Raw genomic sequence first — 27,277 nt, 5'->3', positions numbered from 1 at the left:
TGGAAGTGGAGCCTAGCACTCAGCATCAGCATCAGCAGCAATCTTCAAGGGATCACTTGCAGTCCCAAGGAACCCATGGACTTTTACGTGGCTGGAATGAGGTGGCTGTGGATCCTGTCGTCCTCAGTGATCCAGAGGACTGTGCCCCGAATGCCTCAGCAAACCTACGCTGCATGGCCTCCCTGATCCTGCAAAGCCTGCGTAATGATCCTCGTATTCGTGGTATCAAGGAGAGGGATCATTACTGGTTGGCAACACTCCTTGATTCACGTTACAAGAGTAAGGTTGCGGAACTTATCTTGCCGTCACATAGGGAGCAGAAGATGAAACATCTTTGGGAGGCCTTGCAGAAAGGTCTGTGCAACGCGTTCCCAGAACCTGGGGATTACCAAATCTTGGTCCTGGACAACGTGTTGCTGAGGCTTCGGTGAGTCACAGAAGGAGCGGTGGAGAAGGTGGCCATCTGACCGATGTGTTCAGACAATTTTTTAGTCCGCAGCCCCAAGGTATGACCGCCGGTTCCAGCAACCATCGCCAGCGTCTGGTTTACATGGTGCGTGAATACCTAGGGGCAAGATCAGACTTGGACAACCTTCCCCACCGAAAATCCTCTGGCTTACTGGGTCTTGAGGATGGATCACTGGCCAGAGCTTGCACAGTACGCAATTGAGCTACTGGCTTGTCCTGCATCCAGCGTTCTTTCAGAACGCACATTCAGTGCTGCTGGAGGCTTTGTGACCGATCACAGGGTGCGCCTCTCCACCGACTCCGTCGATCAACTAACTTTCCTAAAAATGAATCAGGCTTTGATCAACAACAGTTACCAAGCACCTGATGCTGATGTAACTGAATAATTTTTTGGGAAATGTCAGATCCCTTGGAGACTGCCTATGCTGATGCTGAGTGACATTTCCTGTTATGCTGCTGACTGAATACCCTTTTCCTCCTCAATGATCTTGCTGATAGCTAGTAAGAACATTGTTGGTTCTGTCCACCGCCACCATTGCCTAAGGCCCAATTTGTCTGCCCCTGTTTAACAGGGGCGTATAATAACAATTTTTGATGCAAGACTGCATGTGGCTCTTTGCTGCGCTCCAATGACATTATCTGTGAGGGGTTGCAGTGTCGTGGCACCGCCACCAGTGCCTAAGGCTCAATTTTACTGCCCCTGTTTAACAGAGGCGTATAATAACAATTTTGATGCAAGACTTTGCATGTGGCTCTTTGTTGCGCTCCAATTACAGTATCTGTGAGGGGTTGCAGTGTTGTGCCTAAGGCCCAATTTTTCTGCCCCTGTTTAACAGGGGCGTATAATAACAATTTTTGATGCAAGACTTGCATGTGGCTCTTTTTTGCGCTCCAATTACAGTATCTGTGAGGGGTTGCAGTGTTGTGGCACTGCCACCAGTGCCTAAGGCCCAATTTTTCTGCCCCTGTTTAACAGGGGCGTATAATAAAAAATTTTGATGCAATATTTTTGCATGTGGCTCTTTGCTGCGCTCCAATGACATTATCTGTGAGGGGTTTGCAGTGTCGTGGCACCGCCACCAGTGCCTAAGGCTCAATTTTTCTGCCCCTGTTAACAGGGGCGTATATAACAATTTTTGATGCAAGACTGCATGTGGCTCTTTGTTGCGCTCCAATAACAGTATCTGTGAGGGGTTGCAGTGTTGTGCCTAAGGCCCAATTTTTCTGCCCCTGTTTAAAAGGGGCGTGTAATAACAATTTTTGATGCAATACTTTGCAGCAGGGCTTATTAATGCGCTCCAACTAAAGTATCTGTGAGGGGTTGCAGTGCTGTGGCACCGCCACCAGTGCCTAAGGCCCAATTTTCCTGCCCCTAAGGCCCAATTTTCCTGCATATAATAACAATTTTTGATGCAAGACTTTGCATGTGGCTCTTTGTTGCGCTCCAATGACATTATCTGTGAGGGGTTGCAGTGTTGTGGCAATGTAAACACCACAAATCTAGATTTGTTCTTTTAGGCAGCATTGATATAATAATAAGCCACACATTGTTGAGTATCCAAAAATAGTCATTTTTATTTTTTTCCAAAAATATCTTAATATAAATCTTAAAGCGGAAGTAAACCCATCGTTCTAACAGTTTCAAAAAGCAGTTACATTTCCGCATGCCTGGATTGCTAACTGTCACATTGGTTGTGCTCTCAACCAAACTGTCAAACCATCCAATGGCTGGTGCCATAACTGATCACATGTGCAGCATCATGGCAGTTGAAGATTAAACATAGGTCAAGATGGCAGCTTCCTTGCCTAAAAATGATAGGTGGGTTTACTTACACTTTAAATTTTTTTTGCTTTTTTTTATATATTTTTGATGTATTTTTGCTTTAAAATACTTGTCTACGTCTATTTTTTTTTTTAAACCCTCCCCAGCACATCAATTAGATTCTTGAGTTTTCGGTTCATCACTTGGGTTTTCTTTTTAAGCTGGCTTAAGGCGAGGTTTATGTCCTCTCTTTCTGCCCTGCAGGACAAGATCTCCCCGGTTAGGACCTGAGCACTGTAGGTGTCCAATCCGCCCCCAACCGCACGAATACCTACTGAAATTTGGAAAAAAACATGTATTACAATTATGCAGGCCTACATCTATTACCTGAAGCTGTGCTATATGATGACACTGACCTGATGTGGTGGCATTTTGCACTTCCTGTACATCCGGCGAGGGTGGGGCTTGGCACTGTGCGGGGTTGGTCGGCTCCACTGCTGCAGCTTGATTGCGTCCTATGAGATTGTAAAAAAAAGGGATACATGAATCAAAAAGATTAGAGGCCTGAAAGAGGAATATCAATCATTCTTTTAAAAAGTGTGGTACAATTGTCCTGTTTTTTACAATCCTTCTAAGCTTAACACTGGATTTTATCCATTACCAAAGCTGCTGCATTTCTCTATCTTTGGCCAAGTTTCCTACATGGAAAAACACCAAGTATCCACTGTATGACCTCTGTGTGACACCCTAACTAGGTTGTTCTTGTGGCCAACACTCAGTGCCGATCCTGACCTCCCTGGGGCCCTAAGCAAAATGACATGGCACATTAAAAATGAGAAGCGATTCCTTCTCCTTGCGCCTAAGCTCCGCCCCGACTCCGCCCCCCAACTCTGGGTCTTCCCTGGGTCTTCCCTGAAGGTGAAGGCTGTTCCTGCCTGGAAAAAAGGATAAATGCTCCCTGCACTGCCCTGAGTAGCTCATGGTCACTCTGCTCCCTCCCATACACTTCCCTCCTCCAGTGATGCTGTACAGTTCCCCCATACTGCCTTCCACTACCCCCCCATTATACTGCTCTCCACTAACACCCCTCCCATTATACTGCCCTCCACTAACACCCCTCCCATCATACTGCCCTCCACTAACCCCCTCCCATCATACTGCCCTCCACTAACCCTCCTCCCATCATACTGCCCTCCGCCTCCCCTCCCATTATACTGCCCATCACTAACACCCCTCCCATCATACTGCCCTCCACTAACACCCCTCCCATCATACTGCCCTCCACTAACCCCCTCCCATCATACTCCTGTTCTCTGAAGGCCTCCATTATTCCTGCAAGTCAAAATTTAGCAAAACAAAATAATGTCAGTCAAGCCTTAGCTTTCTCCCCATATCTAACCCACAAACTCATCCAATGATCATAAAGTTCAAAATCAAGTGATGGGAGGGGGGTTAGTGGAGTGGATTTTTTTCTCCTGCAAGGCAAAAGTCATAATGAGCTAATATGCACCGCATATTAGCTCATTATGAAATACCTACCTTGGAACGAGGTGTGTAAAACTTACCTGGTTCACGCCGAGCGAGAAATCATCTTGTTCCGGCGTGTCTTCCGGGTATCGCCGCTCCAGCGCTGCGATTGGCTGGAGCGGCGATGACGTCACTCCCGCGTGTGCGCGCGGGAGATTTAAATTTGGCAAGGTCTGGCGGCTGCCGGTCCTTTAGCCAAGGATCCCCCCTGCGCATGCACCGCTGCAGTCAGCGGCGCAATGCGAGGGGAATATCTCCTAAACCGTGCAGGTTTAGGAGATATTCTTTATACCTACAGGTAAGCCTTATTATAGGCTTACCTTTAGGTAAAAGTAAAAAAAGTGGGTTTACAACCACTTTAATGATATAATGCATATTACCTACAACTCTATTTCCCGTATATACAAAACCCAGCAATCCAAGTAAACAGATATGACCATAGCTTACGTCCTCATCTCAGCATGACTCCCAGAGATCAGTCTGCCTGGCTCTTTTATTCTAAAAGACAACATTTCTGACAAACGGGAAGTGATCACCACAATAGCCAATCGCTTCCTCAATACAAAATGACATCACAGGAAATGGCAAACAGTAAAGGGGAGGGCACTCCCAGGAAGGAAGGGGGGGTGGAGTGCACACGCCTCATCTTAATCAGCATTGAGCCCACTCAATACTGTTCAAAGTAAACTGTATCTAGTAACAGGGGCGTATCTAGGGTATGGCAGCCATGGCAAGTGCCATGGGCGCCATATGAAGGGGGCGCTGGTGAGTGGCTGGGCAGCAATGCACTTACCAGGGTCTGATGGTCTCCTTTTCCCTCCACGCTACCGAGCATAGGCTGGATCTCCTTTTCAGCACCTTTGCTAATGGACAATGGCAGCGCTGCAAGTGGACTATTTCTCATTTCTTACTCCTGTGAGTGCAGTCACTGGTCATGGCGTAAGCAGGCAGCTGCATTTCCTGATGCTACCTCTATAGTTCTGGCTATAGCAGCCCTGACAGCTGAATATCACTCCTCCGCCTGCTGTCAGGAATGCTATAGCCAGGACTATAGCAGTGGCATTGGGCTGGTGTATTTCTAGACAGGACACCTGGACTGTGGACGGGAGGTCAGGAGGTGTCTCCTCACAGGCCTTCTGACTCGAGGTTCTATCAGTGCAAAAGCAGAGCCCAGCCACCTGCCCAGCAGGAGGAACGGCTGTACTGCCAGTGCCTTATGCTGAGACTGATCCTCTTGATTAAGATGCAGGCACATTTGATATGCTTTCCCCTCTCCCTGCAGGCCATGGCCCCTCTGTAGTCTAAATCATATTGTTTTGGGCCCCATGAGATCAAACACAGGGGCCTAGGAGGCTGTAAAATGGAGGGATTATTTTTTCTAATTCGGCTTGCTGGAATATCAACTCCTCCCTGCTTGTATGTAGTTAATGGCAATAAAGGCTCTCCCATTCCATTTGGTCAGATTGGCAGCGCACAAAGAAGGAGGGGGGACATCAGTTTCTCCCTCTCCTCTGTGACAACTGAGGCCATAAATTATGAAGATTTCCTCACTTCCAGTATCGGTTCTGCATTTACCTGGCTGGTACCAGCTAAGAAAGCAGCCAATAAGCCTTGGAGGGCAGAGGAGGGATCAATGGGTCTAATAAACCCCAGATTTCTCCATAAAGAGGATATGTCACTACCCAAGGTATCACAAGGGAGGATAAATATCACTTGAAGACAGCTGAATTATTTTTTGAGGTAAGGGCAGGGCCAGGGATGGGGTCATGGGCACCATCAGGTTGGCTGTAGGGGGCCCCATGATATCTAACAGTGGCCCTGGTCTCTGGTAAGGGGGTAGTGGGGGCAAATACTCTGGCAGTGGCTGGGTTTGTGCAGCACTGCAGCAGGCAGGGAGAGAGGGTGTCCTCTTGTATATCAGTGCAGTCATCATTCTCAGTCACACTGTGTGTGGGGGGACTGGGGAGCAGCAGATAAATAAGAGCTCAGCCTACTATGCTGGAATTTGTAGTTCCATGGAGGTGGTGAAATGCTCACACATACTGTGGAGAGAGGGCTGGTCATATAAAGTAAAAGGCTCTGTGCTGTTATAGGGCTGCCATGGCTTACCTGACCCATGTCTAGAAATACTTATTGTCTGGCACACTGATTTAAGGGGGAACTCTGCAGAATCTGGGGTAAAGGGGGACACTGATGTAAGTGGGATCTCTGGACTCTGTGATAACCAGATACCCCCTCACATCAGAGGCCCCCCTACATCCCAGTCCGCAGAGATCCCCTTTGTGTCAGAGTCCCCCCCCCCCCCCATTACAGTGTATATAAAGATGACGCCAGAGTCCACAGCATTCTTTAGATCAGATTTCCCAGTGTGAAGGGGAATTCTGTGGATTCCGATGTAAGGAGGGCTCTCTGGGAACTCTAAGGGGGGAACTGTGATATAAGATGTAACGCTACTGACTCTGGAGTAAGGTGGCAATTAAAGCGCTTGAATTTGATTTTTGTTAGCTGTTTTTTTTTTATTAAGTTATCTGAAAGATGTGTTTCAAATGTTTTGACAGGGGCGCAGTTTCAGTGCTTGCCATAGGCGCCATTTTCACTAGATACGCCTCTGTCTAGTAATATCCTTCTACTTGTTCTTACAGGCTTGAGACAATCTGAAGGGACATTGCTACTGCTGTTGTCAATATACGATACAAGTACACCGACAAGGCAGATATCAACGTCCTCTTATAAAAACAGATATGTATCCATAAGGGGATAGCAAAGTCCGCCAGAGAGATATAATAGGTTTCTCTCGTTTTGCGGACTTGTCTTCTGTAATGTGCATAGTCAATTAAAACAAGAAGCCCAGCGCATTGCGCTTAATACCTACAAACCAACAAATTCCCACACACACAGAATATGTCTCAAATCCCATGAGAAGGTTTTCACACTGACCGTTTTTAACCGATGGTCTCGATTCAACCCAAGTGCGCTCTGCTAGAGCGCTTCTCGATTACAGTTTTTCTCCATTGTTTTGGCTCATTTCTTGAAACAGAAATGACATTCTCAAAACAACATGGACAAATCTCCAAACCACTTCGCAATTGTTCACAACTGAATGGCATTTCTCATTCATTTCATCAAATTGCAAATGTCTCAGTACATGTCTCAATGTCTCAGTACATTTTTCAAATGATTTAGTACAAGTAGCCTACATTTAGCACAATTTCCAATTGAATAGATCTTGTTGATCTAAACTGATTGTCATTTCTTCAGTCTAATGGTCGTTCTCTCCAAAACCTGTCAGCGTCATTTCATTGTTTAAGTCATCACATGCACAATAGTCTGTTCAATTGTCAAAATTATTCAGGAACATAATACCATGAATACCATATATGAATCTCTTGGAACATTTGATAAAATGATTACAGCAATTGACAGTCAGGTGCAACTAGAACTTGACTAACGAAGGAGGAGTTGGAGTTGGTCTCAGATGACCAATCAAACAGTATGTTTAGTTACTGTACCTGACAGGTGCTGTCCATGATTGTGAATGCTGCCAAACATGTATATATAGAGCTTGACCATGCAGGAACAGTACAATTTCTGAACATGGAGTCACCTGGCCAAGTAAATGAACAATGGCAACTGTCTGCTCGAGGAAGAAGAAGAGGAGGAGGAGTAAGGGTGTGTGGTGGTGGAATAGGGGGAAGAGGCCCGAGGAGCACGAAGACACCATGCTGTCCCTGATGAAATTCGGGCCACAATTATAGACCATGTCATCAGCCATGGCCTCACAATCAATGATGGAATTATATAATGTATAGGGCAGGACACTGTGCATAGAGCAACAAATATGTTTATTCATTTACATATTCATTTAGTGTGTGTGATAGGCCTACAGTATAACAGTATCTTACCTCAGTGGGATGTTACGTATGATACTAACAATGACAAGAAAAATATTGTAGATGTAGCGCCTGTGTACTTCCAAGTACCGGTGCTATTACTGTAAAAGTTAAGGGATAATCAAAGTGTAGTTGACTCTGATTCTGATTGCAATTTTACAAAGGGTCTCTGTTTCAGCTGGGCTGTGCTGCGGGTCCATTCTGTGGTTGCTGGGGTGTCATACCACCCCGGGGCGACAGTGGAGTCCAGGCTGGGGTGCCAGCAGCCAATCGGGAGGGAGTTTCTCTCGCGGGGCATGCTGGGGGAGGGTACTTCTGGAGCAGACGCCATTGAGGCGGGGTTCTTTTCCTGAGCTGGCACCCACCTTTATGGTGACCACACATCACGGCCCCCGGGCAAGATGGCCTACCAGACAGGGGTGCGCGTGCCACGCAGTGTTCCTGGTTCCGGGACCATGTTGGCCCTGAAAATTTAAAGCTGTGGCGGGGCCCCAGTATTCGACTGGGTCCCCAATTCTGAGAAGAACATGTACCCCAGGTTTGGAACCACTGGAATACTGGCCAGTAGTATATTGAACTTGTGGAACATGGAACATTCCTATGTAGCTGTCTGTAACTCTAGTGTATGACTCTTCTGTATGACTGATTTGATGTTTTCTTTTTTTACTCTATTGTAGAGAATAATGGCACTGGAAGGAAATGAGACCTCTCACATACCCATGTATGTGGATGAGGCTGGCTTCAACCTGGCCAAGGGCCAAAGACGTGGCCGTAATTTTATTGGCCACCGGGCCACGGTGGATGTCCCAGGACAGCGAGGGGGCAATATAACTATGTGTGCTGCCATTTCTGAGAATGGTGTGGCCACTCACATCCCCAGTCTTGGCCCATACAATACACAGAAGCTCCTCATCTTCTTGGACCACCTTCATTTGGATTTGATCCCTGAAAATGAGAGAGGTCTCATAGGACCTCACCTACCACAAAATATAATTGTATGGGGCAATGTGAATTTTCACCATGGCCCGCTTATCAGGGCCTGGTTCACTGCTTATCCAAGGATGGATATCGTGTTTCTACCACCTTACTCTCCTTTCCTCAATACTATTGAGGAGTTTTTCTCCGCTTGGAGGTGGAGAGTGTATGAGCATCGGGCTCAAGATCAGAGGTCCCTGCTCCATACAATGGACGCTGCCTGTGAGGATATTACAGGAGATCAGTGTAGGGGATGGTTGCAACATGCACGCTGTTTCTTCCCTCGTTGCATCGCAAGGGAGAATATACGCTGTGATGTTGACGAAAATCTGTGGCCAGACAGACAGCAGCATGTGGATGGGCAGGAGAGTGAGGATGGTGGACAGGAGAGGGAGGGTGAGGACAGTGCCCAGGAGAGGGAGGGCGAGGACGGTGCCCAGGAGAGGGAGGGTGAGGACGGTGGACAGGAGACGGAGGGTGAGGACAGCGACCAGTGAAGAGATGTTACAGTAGTTGTAAAACTCCAGCTTTATTTACAGCATTGTAGGCTACATGTAATTTTCCTTGTTTCATGTTTGTGCATTTATATTTCCGTATATATTATGCTGTATACATTTTCTTTTTACTCTGAAGTATGGAAGTTACCGTATTTATCGCTGTATAACGCGCTCCCGCGTATACCGCGCACCCCTAAAGTTGCCCCGAATCCTTTTTTTTACTTACAGTTTTGGTGTCTTGCGCGGCGGCCTCGTCGGGTTCGGCATCCGTCTGTGGCTTCGGGTGTCCTCTTCGTCAGGTCCGGTGTCCTTCTGCGGCTTCGGGTGTCCTCTTCGTCGGGTCCGGCGTCCTTCTGCGGCGTCCTTGCGTCCTCCCCGCTCGTTTCCCGCGCCAAGTTTGAATACTGCGCCGACATATACCGAGCGCAGTACACTTGTGTATCGTCGGGCAGGCTCGGCAACTCTCGCGCTGACGTCCTGTACACTCAGAACGTCAGCGCGAGAGGCGCCGAGACTGCCAAAGATACACGAGTGTACTGCGCTCGGTATATGCCGGCGCAGTATTCAAACTCGTGGCGGGAAAGCGGGTATCGGCGTATACCGTGCACCCACGATTTTGCCCTGATTTTTAGGGCAAAATAGTACGGTACTTTGTGTGTGAATGATAATGGTTACAATACTGTAAAGTAATTTTTCCTTGGCAGTATGAGTGCAATGTGTGATGTCAAACCTTGGAGGCGACCCTTACCCCAATTTTTTTTTTTTTTTTCAGTTTTATACACAATTGTATTCAGTTAGATATTTCAATGGTCCTCTGCCATAGAGACAAAACATCTAAACATTTTGACTTGCAGTGCTTACACAATGCCAAAGGGATGAAGCATTTTGGGGGCACTGACTATTTGAATGAGAAAGAAATTTAGTTTTGACACATGAGTGAACTGTTTTGGGAAAGATATGAACTTTTGAAGGTGAACCATGGTGTTGTGCCGAACCATCCAGGTTATTTTGGAAAAAGTACCAAGAGAGCTGAGAACGTCCGGTCTGTATCAAGAAATGAGCCAAAGCAATTGAGAAAAATATTTGCCATTTTGAGGGCACTGACTCTTTATATGGGAAAGGAATATGGTTTTGAAGCATGAGTGAACAGTTTTGGGAGAGATATGAGCTTTTGCACCTGAGTTATAGTGTTGTGCTGAACTGTAAGACTGTTTTGCCAAATGATCTTAGAGTTTTGAGAATGTCATTTCTGTTTCAAGAAATGAGCCAAACCAATAGAGAAAAACTGTAAATCAGGCACAGGGAGACAGATGACAATCTATAAAACACACATCCTAGAATAAAATGTCCACATTAATCTTATATAATACAATTTCCACAACAAGAGCCCCCTAACATCCTTCCCCCATAGTGATACTCAGCCTCATCCGGAGCCTTACAGGATATCCATATATATTTTGCCGTCCCATTCTTTTATTGTGTGACTGAATCACTTTTTTTTACTGTTGGGAAACAGAAGGTTTTGGAAGAACTTACCTGGGCCCTGGTCTCATTAAGGTTGGGGGCCATTGCTTTAGATAACCATTTACATAGATCCTAACTATCCTTGATTTCGAGGGACTGTCCCTGATTTGGAACAATGTCCCTCATTCCTCCTCATTTGGTCCTCATTTTGGTCTGATTTATAGATTTGTATATAAAATGCACTTTTTATCTTTCAAAAAGTGTTTTCCAGTGCTAAACCTTTCATCCAATTACTAAATTGCTGCATTTGTACATTTTAAAAGCCAATATAAAGAATAGTAATGGTTAAAAAAAAGCACTTGTGGGTTTAACTAATCTTTTTTTGGGGGTTAATTCTCCATCAATACCGGGCTTTAAAACCCACCTCCATAACGGGCCTATTCTGGCACTTCTCTCCTACATGTACAAATCCTCATTCTTTTGCTAGAAAAATTCTCAGAACCCCCAAACATTATATATATGTTTTTTTTTAGCAGACACCCTAGGGGATAAAATGGCGGTCATTGCAACTTTTTATCTTGCACGGTATTTGCGCAATAATTTTTCAAACGCCTTTTTTTCAAAAAAAAAATGATTTCATGAATTAAAAAATAACAAAACAGTAAAGTTTGCCCAATTTTTTTGTAAAATATGAAAGATGATGTTACACCGAGTAAATAAATACCTAACATGTTATGCTTTAAAATTGCGCACACTCATGAAATGGTGCCAAACTTTGTTACTTAAAAATCTCCATAGGCGACGCTTTAAAATTTTTATAGGTTACCAGTTTAGAGTTACAGAGGAGTTCTAGTGCTAGAATTGTTGCACACACTCTAACGCACACGGCGACACCTCACATGTGTGGTTTGAATGACGTTTACATACGTGGGCGGCACTTACGTGTGCGTTCGCTTCTGAGCGCGAGCTACCGGGGACAGGGGCGTTTTAATTTTTTTTATTTATTTTTTATTTTACTTATTTATTTATTTTTTACACTTTTTTTTTATTTATTTTTTCGATCGCTTTTATACCTATTACACGGAATGTAAACATCCCTTGTAATAGGAATAGTGTGTGACAGGTCCTCTTTAAGGAGAGATAAGACCTCACATCTCTCCTCCAGGCTGGAAAGAATGAGATTGTGAAAAAAAATTCACAGGTCTCATTCTTACTAGGCGCGCCGGGGGGGCGAGTGATACAGCGGCAGCTATGGCCACTGTTGTATCACAGGAGCGCGCCCGCAACACAACAACTTCACACTATGCAAGCTCGCTCGCATATCTGTGTGGAGTTGTTGCGAGGAGGAGCCGAGACAGCCGTCGAGGGACCCCAGAAGACGTGGATCGGGGCCACTCTGTGCAAAACGAACTGTAGGTAAGTATAACATGTTTGTTATTTTAAAACAAAACATTTTTGTCCTTTACTGACTCTTTAAGGGTGTGTGGCAGGGGGCGTGTCCTATGCCTTCATGCTTCTGCTAGTAAATGTCCCTCATTTCCATCTCAAAAAGTTGGGAGGTATGCATATATCATTCAGACAGGAGCAATGAAAGTGTTTATTCTTAGGCCGGGTACACACGGACAAACATGTATGGTGAAAGCGGTCCGTCGGTCCGTTTTCACCATACATGTCTGCCAGAGGGCTTCTGTACGATGGTTGTACACACCATCGTACAGAAGTCCGCGCGTAAACAATACGCGGGGCGTGTCCGCGGTGTCGCCGCGTCGATGACGCGGTGTCGCCGCGACAATGACGCGGCGACGTGGGCGGCCCGCCTTTAAAATGCTTCCACGCATGCGTCGAAGTCATTCGACGCATGCGAGGGACGGCGGGCGCCTGGACATGTACGGTAGGTCTGTACTGACGACCGTACATGTCCGAGCGGGCTGAATTCCAGCGGGCTGTTTTAAAACAAGTCCAGGAATATTTGCCCGCTGGGAAAAGGCCCGGCGGGCAAATGTTTGCTGGAATTCGGCCTGCTCGCGCCCACACACGACCAAACATGTCTGCTGAAACTGGCCTGCGGGCCAGTTTCAGCAGACATGTTTGCTCGTGAGTATGGGGCCTTAGGCTTCGTCTTTGATAATTTCCATATTATTATTTCTTTACAACTAAAACATACAATTGGGACTTATTCATTGCTGGTTGTTCAGCTGTTATCTTGTTTACTTTAATCTGCAGAAACCCCAAGCAGATAAAGAAAAGGAACAAATGCCAGAAGTTTCTAAAGAACCTTTGTGCTCACCAAATAAAAATTGTGTTAAAGGTGCAGTACTCAAGATGAAAATTCACCTTTACCAATATACAAAAAAAAAAAAGGAAAACCGTGCTGTAGTGGGTATATTTAGTTTTTTGTACAGGAAGTTCATTGTTGGGGTTTGCATACACTTTAACACAACTTTTTAAGGCGTGGGGCTGCATTTTCTTCATATAAGGGTATGATAGGGTGAAACGCTTACCTGTTTTTTTTTTCTGATGTGGTCTAACATTATTATGCTTTAAATAGCTTGAAAAAAGAACATGGCCCGGATTCACAAAGCACTCACGCCGACGTATCTCGAGATACGCCGTGTAAGTGCAAATATGCGCCGTCGTATCTGTGCGCCGTGCCCACAAAACTAGATACGCCTGAAAATAGGCTTTCTGCGACCGACGTAACCTGCCTACGCCGTTGTATCGTGGGCGCATATTTCCGCCAGGGGGCATTTGCCGCTCCCATAGATTTTCTATGCACATATGCAAATGAGGGAGATACGGCGATTCACAAATGTAGTTGCGCCCGGCACATAATATACGCGGTTTGCGTGAGTCGTACGTCCAGCGTAAAGTTATTCCCCATATAGGAGGCGCAACTCATGCAAAGGTATGGACCAGGGAACACAAGCCGTCGTATCTTTTGTATCTTTTGTCGTTTACGTTGTACGTGAATATGACTAGGCGTAGGTTACGTTCACGTCGTAGGCAGCGATTCAACGTATCTTAGGCAGTTGTTTCAACGTGATCCTGAGCATGCGCACTGGGATGCGGCCACGGGACGGCACATGCGCCGTTAATTTTAAGTACTTCTATGGTGCTTGGCCCATCATTTGCATGGAGTCACGCCTCATTAGCATGGCTCACGCCCACTTCCACCTACACTGGCTTACGCCGAGGAAACCCAGCGTATATTTAAGAGTGAGTGGGAGCAAGTGCTTTGTGAATCCAGTGCTTGCCTCTGTGCGCTGCGCCGGCGTAGCGTAAAAGAGATATGCTGCGGCGGCATAAATGTGTGCCGCTGTCTGTGAATCCGGGCCGTGGTGGTCTTTTGTATGATATAGGTGTGTGGTCATCCAACCTTTTCTCTCTGCGACCACATTTCTGTGGGTGGTCAAGAAACTCATAAGTCAACTTGTGTTGAGGGAGGTTTGTATTAGATTTATTATTATTGATATTATATTATTATTATTATACAGGATTTATATAGTAACAGTTTACACAGCCCTTTACACCACGAGGGCAGACAGTACAATTCAATACAGGAGGGATCAGAGAGCCCTGCTCATTAGAGCTTACAATATAGGAGGGAGGGTCAAGTGATACAAAAGGTGATAACTTTGGGGGATGAGCTGATGAAGAAAATGAAAGTACAGTTGTAAGGTGGAGGCAGGATAGGCTTTTCTGAAGAGGAGGGTTTTTAGGGATCGCCTAAATGCAGTAGGGGATAACTAGACAGATTGGGGTAGGGAGTTTACATAGGATTGGAGAGGCTCAGGAAAAGTCCTGAAGGCTAGCATGGGAGGAGGTGACGAGAGAGCTAGAGTTCAGGAGGTCTTGGGAGTAACGAAGAGAACGATTAGGTTGGTATTTAGAGAAAAGGAAAAGTCCAGAAGGCCAGCATGGGAGCCAGAGATCAGGAGGTCTTGAGAGGAAGGAAGAGAACGATTAGGTTGGAATTTTTGAGACTAGTTATGTAGCTTGGGCCAAATTGTGGATGGCTTTGTAATAGACTCGTTCAATTTGTTTCATTCCAAATTCTTTTTTCAACGAAATTCAAAAAATGTGTTCATTCTGAAATATTCGAATTACCGAAAACACGTTTAACAAATTTTTCCGAAATTCGAAAATTCGGAAAATTTGAAAATCCAAATTGATAACTAACTTATTTTTTTTTTTGCTTATAACGTCTCTGTTTAGGTTTCACATCATTTGTGGTTTTGTTAACTATTGCTAACTATGAAATTTTAGGTAATGGAATTTCCTTTCAAATTTGGCTGTGAACGCAACGCAACAAATACAAATGAATCTGAAATAACGAATGCAACATCTAAACGAATGGAACATAACAAATTAATAATAATAAAAACCTTTTTATTATTTATTATTATTATTAATTTGTTATGTTCCATTTGTTTAGATGCAGCATTCGTTATTTCGGATAATTTGTAACTTCGGATAAACAAATATTCGTTATGTTCACTAACAGCCAAATTTAAAAGCAAATTCCAATACCTATAATTTCATAGTTATTATTAGTTAGTTCGGATTTTCTCATTTTCAAATTTTTTCGAAGTCAAAAATGTATTAGAAATAACCAATTTCGATCTCAATGAATTGGGTCATTCATTGAGATCAAAAGTGTTTTTTTCGAATGTATTTTTGACTTCGGAAAAATTTTAAAATTCTAAAAAACAAAAACGAATGAATCTAAAACAAACACATTTTCGGCATTGCACATGTCTACTTTGTAAGTTATTGTTAGTACTTTGAATTTAATTTGTTGGGTGAGCAGTAGCCAATGGACGGATTGGCGGAGAGGGGAAGCAGACGATGAGCGGTTGGTAAGGTGGATGAGTGTGGCAGCAGCATTCATGATGGACTGAAGGGGGGATAGTCTATGGAAAGGTAAGTCAATGAGAAGGGAGTTGCAGTAGTCGAGGCGAGAGCTGAATAGGGAGTGAACTAGTAGCTTTGTGGTGTCATTGGTTAGGAAGGGGCATATTTTGGAGATGTTGCTGAGGTTGAGGCGGCATGATTTGGACAATGATTGGACGTGGGGTCGAAAGGAGAGTTCAGAGTCCAGGATTACATCTATAACCTTGCCATGTGGGGACAGGGTAATAGTTGTGCCATTGCTCCTAACAGAGAAGTCAGGGAAAGGGGCACGTGGGGGAGGAAAAATTATGAGCTCGGTTTTGGATAGGTTGAGTTTGAGGAAGTGGTGTGACATCCAGACTGACATGTCTGTTAGTAAATTATTAATATGTGAGACTGAAGAAGTGAGCTGAGGGGGAGAGAGATAAATGTGTGTGTCGTCCGTGTAGAGATGGTATTGGAAGCCATGGAAGGCTATCAGCTGACCCGGCAGAAGCTGTAGATCGAGAATAGGAGAGGTTCAAGAACAGAACCTTGGGGGACCTCAACAGAGAAAGGAAGAGGAGAGGAGGAATTGGTAGACATGTGCAATTCGTTTAGTTCCAAATTAGTTTTTTAACACATTTTGACAAGTTAGTTAATTCCCAAATTTCCGAATTCTTCAATTTCCGAATTTTCAAATTTCCGAAATTTCGAAAATTCGGGAATTTTGGGAATTCAAAAATGTCGAAAGTTTGAAAATCGTAAATTCCAAAATTCAAGAGTTCGTAAATTTGAAAACTGTAAATTCGAAAATCGTAAATTGCAAAATTTGTATTTTCGAATTTCCAAATTTCCGTATTCCGAATTTCCAAATTCCATGTAACACCACACAGGAACTATATGGAGATGTCTGCTCTCCACTACTATAGACATTGCAAGAAAGGGGCACACAATTCAAGGCTTCTCATTACAATTTTTTTTATTGATGCCGGTTGGACAATCTGTTATCTCATATCTTATATCAGAGAAGGGAGCCGCTGATGAACATCACAAGGGTTCCCACTGCCAGGAAAATGGCGGGATAGCTGGACTTGATGCTGATGGCTCCGCTGGTGTTGCACAGGTCAGTGGAGCAGCAGGACACGGAGGTTGAACCCACGACGAAACTACCGCCGGTTGGCGTGCAGCTGGCTGCGCAGCTCTTGGTTATTGAGGTTGTAGAAAATCCAACTAGAGAGAGAACAAATGGAACAGTCGCTAACTCTTACTATAATATCCTATAATATCCTTCCTAAATTAAACCTGGAACGAAGTTTGTACACCGATAAGCCATAAAATGATCACCTAAGCGGTTGTAAAGTCAAAAAGTTTTCTAATCCTAAAGGGGAGTTCCAGGCTTTTTTTATGTTTATTAAAAGTCAGCAGCTAAAAGTGTAGCTACTGGCTTTTAATAAACAGACACTCATCTGCTCCATGTTCCAGTGACGCGCCGCCCGGAGCTCTGCTTCTCTCCCCCCTCTCCATCCGGCGCATCCATTCCTAGTGTGGACACCCGGCCGTGACAGCTTTCGGCTTCACGGCCGGGCACTCACTGCGCGAGCGGCGCTGTGCTCTATGACTGGTCAGGCGATCGCCTGGGACCTGTCACGTATCGCAGGCGATCACCTACAGGGAGGGGCCGCCGTAGGCGATATGACATATCGCCTAAGCGGTCCATTAGCAGAAGGGGGAAGTGGGACAGGAAGTCCCACTCCTTCTAAAGCCCCCCCCCAAAAAAAATTACATGCCAAATGTGGCATGAAAGGGGGCAAGGAGTGGTTTAAGCGGAAGTTCCACTTTTGGGTGGAACTCCGCTATAATGCATTCTATGCTCTAAGATAAAAAAAACTTCAGTGTGCAGCAGCCCCCCTCCGCCCCCCTAATACTTACCTGAACCCATCTCAATCCAGCGATGTTGCAGAAAAGTCTCGGCTGCCTGGGTGTCTGGAAGGACTTTCCAGCAGACAGGGCGGCCCTTCTAGACGGCGTCCTGTGCATAGGCACAGGCTAATTCGTGTTTGACAGAACCCACTGTCACTGTGTGTTTTGGAGGGGGTTGTGGGATCATGTAATGAGGTGTCTATGTAAGCTGCATCCCTTCTCCCCCACCCCCTCTTGTTATACTGCTCCCAGAGGCCAAGTATGGCAGGACAGTCAGTAATATAATCTATGGAGGAGGATTGTCATATGAACACTGATTGGTCCAAAAGCAAATGGGACTGGCAAGGGGGGGGTTTGAATGAGTTATGACTGAGTTTTGTAAAAAAAGGTTTTCAACAGAGCTTTCACTCTTTCGCTGCAAGGCCTTTGCCATGAGGCTGTCTCTCTGCCATCTTGAGAGCTTCATGGAATCATAGATGGGGCCTAAGCCATGAGGCTTAGCTCTCTCATTTTAACATCTGAGCTCAGCCAACAAGGATTCTACCTAGAGGACGTGTTAAGTATATGTACTGTTTTATTATTATTATTATTATTATTATTATTATTATTATTATTATTATCATTATTATTATTATAGGCTCTATAGATATCTGTTGTTAGTGTGTGATATTCTTATTTTCTTGGGAAATAAATAAGATATTGTTTATTAGCAAATGTGTCTGTCTTCATAGCTAACATAATATAATGTTAGCTATGAAGACAGACACATATGCTAATAGACAAAGATTTGCGCTGGTTCGCAAATTCGGAAGCCCTGCTTGGATGGTCCTCAAAGTTCTATGAAATATTTCATCAGTGAGCGGAGGTGCAAAACCTGGTGAGAACTTTGGCTGCGGTATGTTTATATGCAACGTTTATTGTATTGCTAATGCAAATTGGTATAGGCCTGTGTAGCTGGGTAAGTGGCCTGGTGAGTAAAGGGCTGATCACCCTTTGTTAGAAATTGACAGGATTTGCCATACATCTTTGAGGAAAAAGTGAGAGAAATATAGATTTTAAATAGATTATTTATTTATTTATAATTCCTCTGTATACACCCACTATCATTCCTCTGTATACACCCACTATCATTCCTCTGTATAAACCCACTATCATTCCTCTGTATACACCCCACTATCATTCCTCTGTATACACCCCACTATCATTCCTCTGTATACACCCACTATCATTCCTCTGTATACACCCCACTATCATTCCTCTGTATATACCCACTATCATTCCTCTGTATACACCCCACTATCATTCCTCTGTATACACCCCACTATCATTCCTCTGTATACACCCCACTATCATTCCTCTGTATACACCCACTATCATTCCTCTGTATACACCCCACTATCATTCCTCTGTATATACCCACTATCATTCCTCTGTATACACCCACTATCATTCCTCTGTATACACCCCACTATCATTCCTCTGTATACACCCCACTATCATTCCTCTGTATACACCCACTATCATTCCTCTGTATACACCCACTATCATTCCTCTGTATACACCCCACTATCATTCCTCTGTATACACCCCACTATCATTCCTCTGTATACACCCACTATCATTCCTCTGTATACACCCCACTATCATTCCTCTGTATACACCCCACTATCATTCCTCTGTATACACCCACTATCATTCCTCTGTATACACCCCACTATCATTCCTCTGTATACACCCACTATCATTCCTCTGTATACACCCCACTATCATTCCTCTGTATACACCCACTATCATTCCTCTGTATACACCACACTATCATTCCTCTGTATACACCCACTATCATTCCTCTATATACACCCCACTATCATGCCTCTGTATACACCCACTATCATTCCTCTGTATACACCCACTATCATTCCTCTGTATACACCCACTATCATTCCTCTGTATACACCCCACTATCATTCCTCTGTATACACCCCACTATCATTCCTCTGTATACACCCCACTATCATTCCTCTGTATACACCCACTATCATTCCTCTGTATACACCCCACTATCATTCCTCTGTATATACCCACTATCATTCCTCTGTATACACCCACTATCATTCCTCTGTATACACCCCACTATCATTCCTCTGTATACACCCCACTATCATTCCTCTGTATACACCCACTATCATTCCTCTGTATACACCCACTATCATTCCTCTGTATACACCCCACTATCATTCCTCTGTATACACCCCACTATCATTCCTCTGTATACACCCACTATCATTCCTCTGTATACACCCCACTATCATTCCTCTGTATACACCCCACTATCATTCCTCTGTATACACCCACTATCATTCCTCTGTATACACCCCACTATCATTCCTCTGTATACACCCACTATCATTCCTCTGTATACACCCCACTATCATTCCTCTGTATACACCCACTATCATTCCTCTGTATACACCACACTATCATTCCTCTGTATACACCCACTATCATTCCTCTATATACACCCCACTATCATGCCTCTGTATACACCCACTATCATTCCTCTGTATACACCCACTATCATTCCTCTGTATACACCCACTATCATTCCTCTGTATACACCCACTATCATTCCTCTGTATACACCCACTATCATTCCTCTGTATACACCCCACTATCATTCCTCTGTATACACCCCACTATCATTCATCCATATACACCCACTATCATTCCTCTGTATACACCCACTATCATTCCTCTGTATACACCCCACTATCATTCCTCTGTATACACCCACTATCATTCCTCTGTATACACCCACTATCATTCCTCTGCATACACCCACCATCATTCCTCTGTATACACCCACTATCATTCCTCTGTATACACCCCACTATCATTCCTCTGTATACACCCACTATCATTCCTCTGTATACACCCCACTATCATTCCTCTGTATACACCCACTATCATTCCTCTATATACACCCACTATCATTCCTCTGTATACACCCACTATCATTCCTCTGTATACACCCCACTATCATTCCTCTGTATACACCCACTATCATTCCTCTATATGCACCCACTATCATTCCTCTATATACACCCACTATCATTCCTCTGTATACACCCACTATCATACCTCTGTATACACCCACAATCATTCCTCTGCATACACCCTACTTTCATTCCTCTGTATACACCCACTATCATTCCTCTGTATACACCCCACTATCATTCCTCTGTATACACCCACTATCATTCCTCCATATACACCCACTATCATTCCTCCATATACACCCACTATCATTCCTCTGTATACACCCACTATCATTCCTCTATATACACCCACTATCATTCCTCTATATACACCCCACTAAAATACCTCTGTATACACCCACTATCATTCCTCTGTATACACCCCACTATCATTCCTCTGTATACACCCACTATCATTCCCCTATATACACCCACTATCATTCCTCTGTATACACCCACTATCATTCCTCTATATACACCCACTATCATTCCTCTGTATACACCCCACTATCATTCCTCTGTATACACCCACTATCATACCTCTGTATACACCCACTATCATTCCTCTGTATACACCCACTATCATTCCTCTATATACACCCACTATCATTCCTCTGTATACACCCCACTATCATTCCTCTGTATACACCCACTATCATTCCCCTATATACACCCACTATCATTCCTCTGTATACACCCACTATCATTCCTCTATATACACCCCACTATCATTCCTCTGTATACACCCCACTATCATTCCTCTGTATACACCCCACTATCATTCCTCTATATACACCCCACTATTCACACTTTATGGCTAATTTGTGCTCTTAGACTTTGTAGTAATAATGTGATTGAGAAAAACTTACGGACTGAAACACTTGCTACAATGGTCTCGCAGTTGCCTTGTGTGGCTGAGCAGTTAGTCGCTGTGTTGCAGTTGCTGTTGCTGGTCGCAGTGATACACGTGTAACATTGCAGGGAATGGGCTGAAAGAGAACAACTTAAAACGTTAATCCACCTTTTTATTACCATTTATCTTTTTCTAATTTTGCTGAAGAAGCTGAGCTAGATTTAAATGGGTGATGAGCTGAACTGCCCTGAGGAGGGTTCTGAGAACTTCACAGAAGTTCAGATTCCGAACCCAAACCCCATTGAAATTAATGAGACTATTTTTTTTAAATTAAAATTACCCATTTTCTGTGTTAATAGGCAAAGGGGTGTCAGCACCACTGACATCACAAACTTGCGGGGGCGCTCAACGCGGCGATCCTGGGTGCGCTGTGTCCCTGGGAAACGATACGATCCCGATCTTTACCTATGTGATATGCTCTGTCCAATTACAGCTGATCACATGTAAACATGGAAGTGCCGGCAATCGTCTCTCCTCCCCTCACACTGACAGAGTGAGGGGGAGAGCTGATCAGCGGCATCTTCTCACAGGAAAGACATGTACAGATAAGTAGGGCACCTTTTATCAGTGCAGCCCCAACAGTGCCCATCAGTGATGCCAGTCTGTGCCCATCAGTAACACCATTCTGTGCCCTTCAGTGAGGCCATTCTGTGCCCATCAGTAACATCATTCTGTGCCCTTCAGTGGTGCCATTCTGTGCCCTTCAGTGGTGCCATTCTGTGCCCTTCAGTGAGGCCATTCTGTGCCCTTCAGTGAGGCCATTCTGTGCCCTTCAGGGAGGCCATTCTGTGCCCTTCAGTGGCGCCATTCTGTGCCCATCAGTAACACCATTCTGTGCCCTTCGGTGAGGCCATTCTGTGCCTTTCAGTGGCGCCATTCTGTGCCTTTCAGTGGCGCCATTCTGTGCCCTTTAGTGAGGCCATTCTGTGTCCATCAGTGAAGCCATTCTGTGCCCTTCAGTGGCGCCATTCTGTGCCCATCAGTAACACCATTCTGTGCCCTTCAGTGAGGCCATTCTGTGCCCATCAGTAATGCAAGTTAGTGCTGTCTTTCAGTGCCCATCGGTTCCTGCTCATCAGTGCAGCCAATCAGAGCACATCAGTGCCCATCATTGCCACCTATCCATGCCACCTATCACTGCCCATAAATGCCACCCATCAGTGCCACCCATTAGTGCCCATCAGTTCTGCATATTAGTGCCTCATCATCAGTACCCCCTCATCAGTGCCCTTCAGCGAAGGAGGAAAATTACTTATTTACTACATTTTCTGTATCGAAATTAAGAAACTTTTTTTTCTACATTTTCAGCCTTTTTCCATTTTTTTTTTAGCAAAAAATAAAAGTTGTGATTAAATACCAGCAAAAGAAATCTCTATTTGCAGATTTTTTTTTTATAAAACGTTCATTTGGGTACAGCGTTACATTGTCATTCAACGCGTGACAGCTCTGTAAGCTGAACACTGGCTGGGGGAGGAAGGAGGTAAAAGTGCCCGGGAGGCAAGTGGTTATAGAATAATAAAAAAAAAAACAGCGCACAAATCCCTCCGAGGGTCTGCTATGTATTTTGGAGGACCTTTTAAGGGGTCTGTGTGCTGTTTAGATAAAAAAAAAAAAAGCTGGCAATGAATATCATGTACCTGCAATTGAAACGGCAAGAATGGAAAAAAAAAAGACTTTGGGGAGTATTTACTAAAACTGACGCACACAGAATCTGGTGCAGTTGTGCATAGTAATCACTCAGCTTCTTTTTTAACCACTTAAGGACCGGCTCCATAGGTGTGCGCAGCCTGTAGCATTAGGGTGTGCACCTGAAAACTCAAAAACACGGTACCGATCTCTCACTGTGTTCATTCAGAAAGGGAAGGGACCGGTAAATGACATTACCCCTTCCCCCACTCATCCTGAAATATCATGTATGTGTGCCCACTGCAGTAGCCTATGGGAGAGGAGGGAAGTCAGCCATGCTGTTGGAGGGGGCACCGGGCAGCAAGGGGAATCTTCACTGCAGGGGGTGATTAGGGTGTGCCTGGGCACACCTGGCACACCCTGTGCGCACGCCTATGACCGGCTCGCGTACATATACATCGGCACTTTAAAGATGGATATCTCGGTAACGGCAGCAGCTGCCACAACCGAGATATCCATCTTTCCTGTGAGCGGCCCTCTAAATGATAACGGTGGTCTCCGCGGCGGAAAGATGGCCCCCACCCGTCTCCATAGCATAGCAGGGCGGAAGCGACGTCAAAACATCATTTCCGCCCATGCCTCTTAAAGGCACATTTTCTTGTTGTCATTTTTTCAAATGACAGTTTTTTTATTTATTTTTTATTGCTTTTTAGTGTAAATATGAGATGTGACGTCTTTTTGACCCCCCAGATCTCATATTAAAGAGGACCTGTCATGCTTTTTTCTAGTACAGGGGATGTTTACATTCCTTGTAATAGAAATAAAAGTGACCCATTTTATATATATTTTTTAAAAAACACGTAAAAATTAATAAAATAAATTAAAATAAATAAGAAAACAGTTTTTTTAAAGCTCCCCATCCCGACGAGCTCGCGCGCAGAAGCGAACGCATACGTGAGTAGCGCCCGCATATGAAAACTGTTTTCACTGTATTCAAACGGTGTTCAAACTGCACAAGTGAGGTATCGCCGCGATCGTTAGAGCGAGAGCAATAATTTTAGCCCTAGACCTCCTCTGTAACTCAAAAGATGCAACCTATAGAATTTTTTAAACGTCGCCTATGGAGATTTTAAAAGTTTGACGCCATTCCACGAGCGGGCGCAATTTTGAAGCTTGACATGTTGGGTATCATTTTACTCGGCGTAACATTATCTTTCACAATATAAAAAAATTGCGCTAACTTTACTGATATAGGGAACGACATTAAAAAAAGTGATTTTTTTTTCCAAAAAAAGTGCGCTTGTAAGACCGCTGCGCAAATACGGTGTGACAAAAAGTATTGCAATGACCGCCATTTTATTCTCTAGGGTGTTAGAAAAAAAAAGAAGCTGATTGGCTACCTTGCACGGCTGCATTAAATTTATTAAATCTCCCCCTTTGAGTCTGATACGGATTTTAACCACTTAAGGACCGCCTCCTGCACATATACGTCAGCAGAATGGCACGGCTGGGCACAAGCACGTACAGGTACATCCTCTTTAAGTGCCCAGCGACCAGGTCCAAAGCTCCGTGACCGCGGGACCCGATCGCCGCTGGAGACCCGCGATCGGTCCCCGAAGCTGAAGAACAAGGAGAGCTGAGTGTAAACACACCTTCCCCGTTCTTCACTGTGGCGCTGTCATTGATCGTCTGTTCCCTGATATAGGGAAACACGATCAATGATGTCGCACGTCCAGCCCCGCCCCCTACAGTTAGAAACACACATGAGGTCACACTTAACTCCTTCAGCGCCCCCTAGTGGTTAACTCTCAAACTGCAATTGTCATTTTCACAGTAAACAATGCAGTTTTATAGCATATTTGTGCTGTGAAAATGACAATTGTCCCAAAAATGTGTCAAAATTGTCCGAAGTGTCCGCCATAATGTCGCGGTCATGAAAAAAAACGCTGATCGCCGCCATTAGTAGTAAAAAAATAATTATTAATAAAAATGCAACAAAACTATCCCCTGTTTTGTAAACACTATAAATTTTGTGCAAACCAATCGATAAACGCTTATTGCGTTTTTACCAAAAATAGGTAGAAGAATACGTATCGGCCTAAACTGAGGGAAATTTTTTTTTTTTTCTATATATATTTTTGGGGGATATTTATTACAGCAAAAAGGAAAAAATATAGATTTTTTTTCGAATTTGTCGCTCTATTTTTGTTTATAGCGCAAAAAATAAAAACCGCAGAGGTGATCAAATACCACCAAAAGAAAGCTCTATTTGTGGGGAAAAAAGGACGCCAATTTTGTTTGGGAGCCACATCGCACGACCGCGCAATTGTCAGTTAACCTAAAAAAAAAACTAAACAAGTTCTTTATAAAAAATACAGGGGGACAGAACCATCAGCAGACATGAAACAAGGGGCCAAGCCATCAGTTAACCCCTAGCCAGAATCACTCCTTTCATCACTAACTACAATCATGGTCAATTTAGGAAATGACCCATAATAGTCACACAGCTAAAAATAAGTGTATGGCTTGACAAACACTTTAATATCCCCCCCCCCCCCCTATCCATGCATCCAGCCCCCTGATCTACATGCAGGGCACAGGATGCATGGAGTCCAATGAAATGGGTGTTTTTTTTTGAAGCACGTGATTAGAGCCAGAAGCTCTAATAGGCTTAAAAAAAGGTGGGCCCGGGGCGCAGAGCACTGCAACCTGAGCCCATCTAGATGTGTGACAATAGCAAATTAATATTTGCTATTTTCACACTGATTCTCCTCCCGGCCAATCAGAAAGCGGGTCTTGAGACCCATTTCCTGGTTGTCCGAAAGGAGAAGCGATCCTATTGACCAGGGAGGAGGAGGAGGAGGGTTTGGCGCAGGACAGGCACGGTAATGGCTGGGATTGTGAGGAGGCACGGAGGATGAGGAGGAGAACATGCAGCAGCAGCTCCAAGAAGTGGCGGTCCAGTCAGCCGCCCGGGGATGTGGGGGAGGATCCGTGTAACTTTAACCAGCTGGAGGACTATATCATCCGTACCAAGGACTCCCTGGAGGCCGGGGGGCCACCTTCCTGAAGGCTCCCGGGGAGGTGTATAGCTGGAGGCAGTGTCTGGAGGTGTGGCAGTGGCTGCCCGCACCATAGATGGGGTAAATTCGGGGCCCACCAACTGACAAACCGACCCACGGGGGGGGGGGGGGGTTGCACTGTTCCCCCCCCCCCCAAAAAAATAAAAAATAAACCAGCCACCACTGATATAAGAATTCAATGGCCCCTTACCTGTCCCTATGCAGAGAGCAGCCAGGAGAAGGAAGCTTGCATATGCTGCCATAGTGAGCTGGAGGAGACTTGTGACACCCCCAAGGCTGTATGCCCTAATATATACATCTCCATGTGTTTGTCCTCAGTTGTCACCATGAAAACCACACTGTGTACTCCATCCCGGCCTCCCTAACACAAACACTGTTTTTTGTATAGATGACAAATAATCGGCAATCCATCCACGGCGTGTACGTATAGTCACATAACTCGCAGTGCTAGAAAACTGCAATCAATAGAGCATGACAACTTTTGTTTCTTTCTAACATTTACAAAGAAGAAAACAGTTTGCGTTGCTTTGAAGATTGTAGCGATTGGGTTTCCCAAGTATAGAAGTATAGAAATGTGTTGCACTGTTGTATCTATATGAATCGTATAAAACAATATATATGTGAAAAAAAGCTTGTTACAAAAGTTGAAAAAAGACACGAGTCTGTCTAGTTCAACCAATAAAAGAGAAAAAAAATCAAACAATCTTACAGTATATACATGTAGCGGGGTATCGCCCTTTCTGATGTGATACAAAAGACTACCATTGCTGATCGTGAAGGATCTCAGCTCCCTCCTGTGGCCAAGTTGGGTTAGAGCCACCTGTTGTTTACATTTCATTACCGGTACCGCAGTGAATGTTGGGAATTGAGTACAGGAGGAGAAGATACTCCATTTGCCCTGGCCTGTAATGAACTACATTACCCAGAGAGCAGCTGTGCCACCCCAAGATTCTTTGCCTTCTGCACCCCCAGCTGGGGGAGGTAATTTAAGGGAGAGGACGTGTTTGGCGCGCTCTCTTGGAACCGCCTCTTCAACCCAGGAGGACACTGTCAGGGTGTGCATCCGCGGGGAGTAGGCCGCAGTTGAGGCCTACATATGCCCGGGCGGAGAGGCTTTGAGACAAAGCTTTTGACAGAACCATTGGACAAGATCCCAGTAACCCCGCGACCTGTCTGAGGACCGGAGACTGCTGACCGACCGGACGGTGTGCCGTAGAGGGACAAGGCCTGAAACGGCTACAT

General features: G+C 44.7%; 2 protein-coding genes across 3 annotated transcripts in view; both read right to left on the bottom strand.

Moving 5' to 3' along the window:
- Positions 1 to 27,277, bottom strand: part of LOC120939780 (lymphocyte antigen 6E-like) — a 440,733-nt gene that overhangs the window by 122,913 nt on the left and 290,543 nt on the right. The gene's annotated exons all lie outside the window — the stretch shown is intronic.
- On the bottom strand, positions 16,412 to 26,334 carry LOC120939783 (lymphocyte antigen 6E-like). Its single transcript, XM_040352139.1, has 3 exons — positions 26,226 to 26,334; positions 21,283 to 21,402; positions 16,412 to 16,688 (listed from the first exon to the last, which is right to left on the bottom strand). The coding sequence occupies exons 1-3, from the start codon at positions 26,275 to 26,277 to the stop codon at positions 16,480 to 16,482; spliced, it is 381 nt and encodes a 126-aa protein (XP_040208073.1). The 5' UTR covers positions 26,278 to 26,334; the 3' UTR covers positions 16,412 to 16,479.

This window comes from Rana temporaria, chromosome 5 (assembly GCF_905171775.1).
Source record: "Rana temporaria chromosome 5, aRanTem1.1, whole genome shotgun sequence".
NCBI lineage: Eukaryota > Metazoa > Chordata > Amphibia > Anura > Ranidae > Rana > Rana temporaria.
Note: the sequence above shows the minus strand (reverse complement) of the source record. Positions and strands in the feature narration are given on the sequence as shown.

Excerpts from the sequence above, each read along its gene's own strand:
- LOC120939783 (XM_040352139.1), bottom strand. The coding sequence starts at position 26,277 with ATGGCAGCATATGCAAGCTTCCTTCTCCTGGCTGCTCTCTGCATAGGG. Across the intron at positions 21,403-26,225 it reads TGCTCTCTGCATAGGGACAG|CCCATTCCCTGCAATGTTAC; the intron begins GTAAGGGGCCAT and ends GTTCTCTTTCAG. Across the intron at positions 16,689-21,282 it reads TGTAGCAAGTGTTTCAGTCC|TTGGATTTTCTACAACCTCA; the intron begins GTAAGTTTTTCT and ends TTCTCTCTCTAG.